This window comes from Octopus bimaculoides, chromosome 10, assembly GCF_001194135.2.
Source record: "Octopus bimaculoides isolate UCB-OBI-ISO-001 chromosome 10, ASM119413v2, whole genome shotgun sequence".
Lineage (NCBI taxonomy): Eukaryota > Metazoa > Mollusca > Cephalopoda > Octopoda > Octopodidae > Octopus > Octopus bimaculoides.
The window spans coordinates 85,556,933-85,560,718 of NC_068990.1; the positions used below are offsets into that span (position 1 = coordinate 85,556,933).

Genomic DNA, 3,786 nt, shown 5'->3' on the forward strand with positions numbered 1-3,786 from the left:
ATATCATAAACACAACATATATCTCATGCACACAAGATAACTTCCATACATTCGTATACATATCATATACATACACATACACACACACAAACACAACACACACTTTTAAAAATACACTCAAACACACACACACACACACACACACACACACACACATACATACACACACATGTATGACAGTGGCAGTTGCGAGTTCGATACTTACCCAACTTCAAGTTACCGAACTCCTTCAGAATCTTGCCATCTTTGTACCATGTGATGCGTGGTGGAGGATATCCTTTGACCTTACACCGAAACCTCACCAACTGACCTGCCCTCACCTCGATGTCATCGAATTTCTTCAACAGTTCTGGAATTTTCATTGGCTGGGTGTTTTCTGAAACAGGACAACATCATTCAAGCATTACCACAACTAAATAATAACAATAATAATAATAATAATAATAATAATAATAATAATAGCAATAATAATAAAGCTGATAATACTACTAATAATAGTTCTAATACTACCAGTATTATGACTAACACTACTATTGCTATTAGTAATAATAGTGCTATTTTTCTTAACTGCTCCTGCTAATACTCTTTCTCACAAGTGCTGCAATTACTACTACTACTACTACTACTACTACTACTACTACTACTACTACTACTACTGCCACTACTACTACTACTACTACTACTACTACTACTACTACTACTGCCACGACTACTACTACTACTACTACTACTACTACTACTGTTACTACTACTGTTACTACTTGTACTGCCACTACTACTGCTGCTGTTGTTATTACAACAAAAGCAACTACTGCTGCTGCTGCTGCTATAATGATAATAATAATAATAATAATAATAATAATAATAATAATAATAATAATAATAGTAATAATAATAATAATAATAATAATAATAATAATAATAATAATCCTTTCCAGTAAGGTACAAGGCCTGAAATTTTGGGGGAAAGAGCAAGTCGATTTACATCAACCCCAGAGCATAACTGGTACTTATTTAATCGACCCCGAAGGGATGAAAGGCAAAGTTGACCTTGGCAGTGTGCAAACGCTTCTGCCAGCTCACTACCTTAACCACAGTAAAATTATTATTATTATTATTATTATTATTATTATTATTATTATTATTGTTATTATTATTCCTAATGTAGACACAAAGCCTTTAATTTGAAAGGGGAGGTAAATCTTATTAAATCAACCCAGTAATTGACTGGTATTTATTTTATCAACCCCAGTAGATGAAAGGCAAAACTGAATAGCTTTTTCCAAGTCTATCAGTGTTTTTTTTTTTTTTTTGAAGGGAGGGGACAATTGTTCAGTTGTCACAATGGGTAACTTTAGTTCCCCAAGATCTTCATTGAATTTTCAATGTTCCTCATTCGACCGCCCACATGGCAATCTACACCTGTACAACTATTGTTAATGAATTCATTGAGAATAGTCAACTAGCAAGAACAGGTTATTCAAATGTCACCGTTCTACAGTTATTCCACAATACTCTGTGTGTATGTGTGAGCATGACAGTATGATATACACGTATGTACATGTGATAATATATGTATGTATTATATCCTGTGGTATCCAGACAACTATGCAACTGACAAGTGCCTGACAGACAATTGCCCGATAGACAATTGCCCCCAACAGACAAAGTGCCCAATGGGCAATTTTTTTTGTTAATTCTGGTATTCTTTTTCCTATTTGGGTGAAGGCTGATGTCCTGCCAGCATTTAGTTGATGATCATGTCATTAAATGCTTGTTGTCTTCAATACCTGAAGAAAATACCAGATATTTGGATGACTCGACATTATATTCGCTTGAAAATGGTCATGCCATACCTCCAAGGAATTAATTGTTCATAGTAAATCATTGCATCTGTGGTCATACATGTTCCACATACAAATAGGAAAGAGTGGGTTGCCCCTGTTACACCGTCGTATTCTACTGATATAGGCATCTTCAAAGTAATCAATGATTGGATCTGCTTCATGGCACAAATTTTCTTGTAACTGCTCAAATGTTGTTACAACATTGCTGGCACAAAAGCCAAGGCCTTTCGACACCTGGTGGTTCTTCAGCAAACTGAGGCAAAATACAATTTTTGAGTACAGGAAGATTCACCCAAATGACAGATAAAGATAGAGTGAACGTGTCTGTCGGGCAGATATCTATCGGGTAGTTGTCCCTATCGGGCAGTTATCCCTATCAGGCAATTGCTCACCAGGCAGTTGACCTAGAAACATATCATATATGTGTAAATGTGTCTATTGTGTAGTTATTTTACTAAATTCTTGGTTATATTTAAAATAATTGAAAGAAACACAGAACATCTCAAAATAAATACAATAACGAAAGGGTTAAATAAGCAGAAAATGGAGAAAACTTTTGATCAACAAACAAACAAATTGGTCAACATTGGTTAATCATTTTTTAATACAAAACATAACATGTTATGTAATGTTATGTTATGTTTTGTATTAAAAAATAATTAACCGATATTGGTCAATTTGTTTGTTTGTTGATCAAAAGTTTTCTCCATTTTCTGCTTATTTTTATAATTATATATATAGCTGTTTTTGATATAGGCACAGAGCCTGAAATTTAGTGGACAGTGTCTACTCAATTAAATCAAGCCCTTTTCTGAAATAGTTCTTATTTTATCGACCTCAAAGGAATGAATGATAGATTTCAGCAGGATGTGAACCCAGGACATAAAGAGATGGAGGAAATACCACAAGGCATTTAGTCTGACTCTGCAAAAATTCTACCAAGCCGCTACCCTTGGATAATGCTTAGATAAAGTGTGTGCGTGTGAAAGAGAGAGAGAAATAGAGAGAGAGGGAGAAACCAATTGCTAATGACAGAGAATGAGATACAAAGAGAAGCAAACATGCATTACTGTGAGAGAGATCATTTTAGGTTAAACATGCTTAGAATTTTTTTTCCAACTGATGGATCACCCCAACAAAGCCTAATTAGTGATAATTAACTAGATACTCATTAGAAAACATTATCTATTTTTCCTCATTTCTTGTTGGGGGCGTTACTTTTAATTTTGGTGTTATTCATTAACAAAAATGTGTCATTGATGAGAAGAGGATGCCAGATGCACATTATATAATGAACCAATTACATAACTTCTAAATATTCACTAGTCATGCTAGAAATAGCAACCAAATCCCCCTCATTTTTTTGTCCATCATCAGCATTTGAACATCTACATTTCAATGATTGCATCAGATAGAATGCATTCTATGGCTGGATGCCTTTCCTGTTGCCAACATCCCTATTTTCTCATAGCTAGACAGGTTTACATGGAAGGTTGGAAATAAAAGACACTATCTCTATGACAATGTTTGTCATAGAGATACAAACATGTATTTCTATGTTCAAATTCCATCGAGGTCAACTTTGCCTTTCATCCTTTCAGGGGTTGATAAATTAAGTACCAGTTGAGTACTGGGGTCGATGTAATTGACTAGTCTCTTCCCACAAATTTCAGGCCTTGTGCCCATAATAGAAATGATTGTTAATATATATATATATATATATATATATATGAGGAAATAATTTATTCTCTAATGCACAATAATGCTGAGAGAACAGCAGGAACAGGATAAAATATCTATATTTTGCAGAAAAATTTGTCAGCAGCCAGACATGAGACTCGAACTTACATCCCTCTGACTACCAGTCAGGTGCTTTACCATTATGCTAAACTGCCTACTGAGAAATTAATCTGCAATTTTTTTTGAACATATATAAATC

The 3,786-nt window shown here is 34.3% G+C and overlaps 1 protein-coding gene across 1 annotated transcript in view; it reads right to left on the bottom strand.

Moving 5' to 3' along the window:
• The window catches only part of LOC106884266 (uncharacterized), a 107,749-nt gene that overhangs the window by 3,303 nt on the left and 100,660 nt on the right, over positions 1-3,786 (bottom strand). Inside the window, exon 12 of the mRNA XM_014935548.1 lies at positions 206-376. Within this exon, the coding sequence (XP_014791034.1) occupies positions 206-376 (171 nt within the window). The remainder of the gene's footprint in view (positions 1-205; positions 377-3,786) is intronic.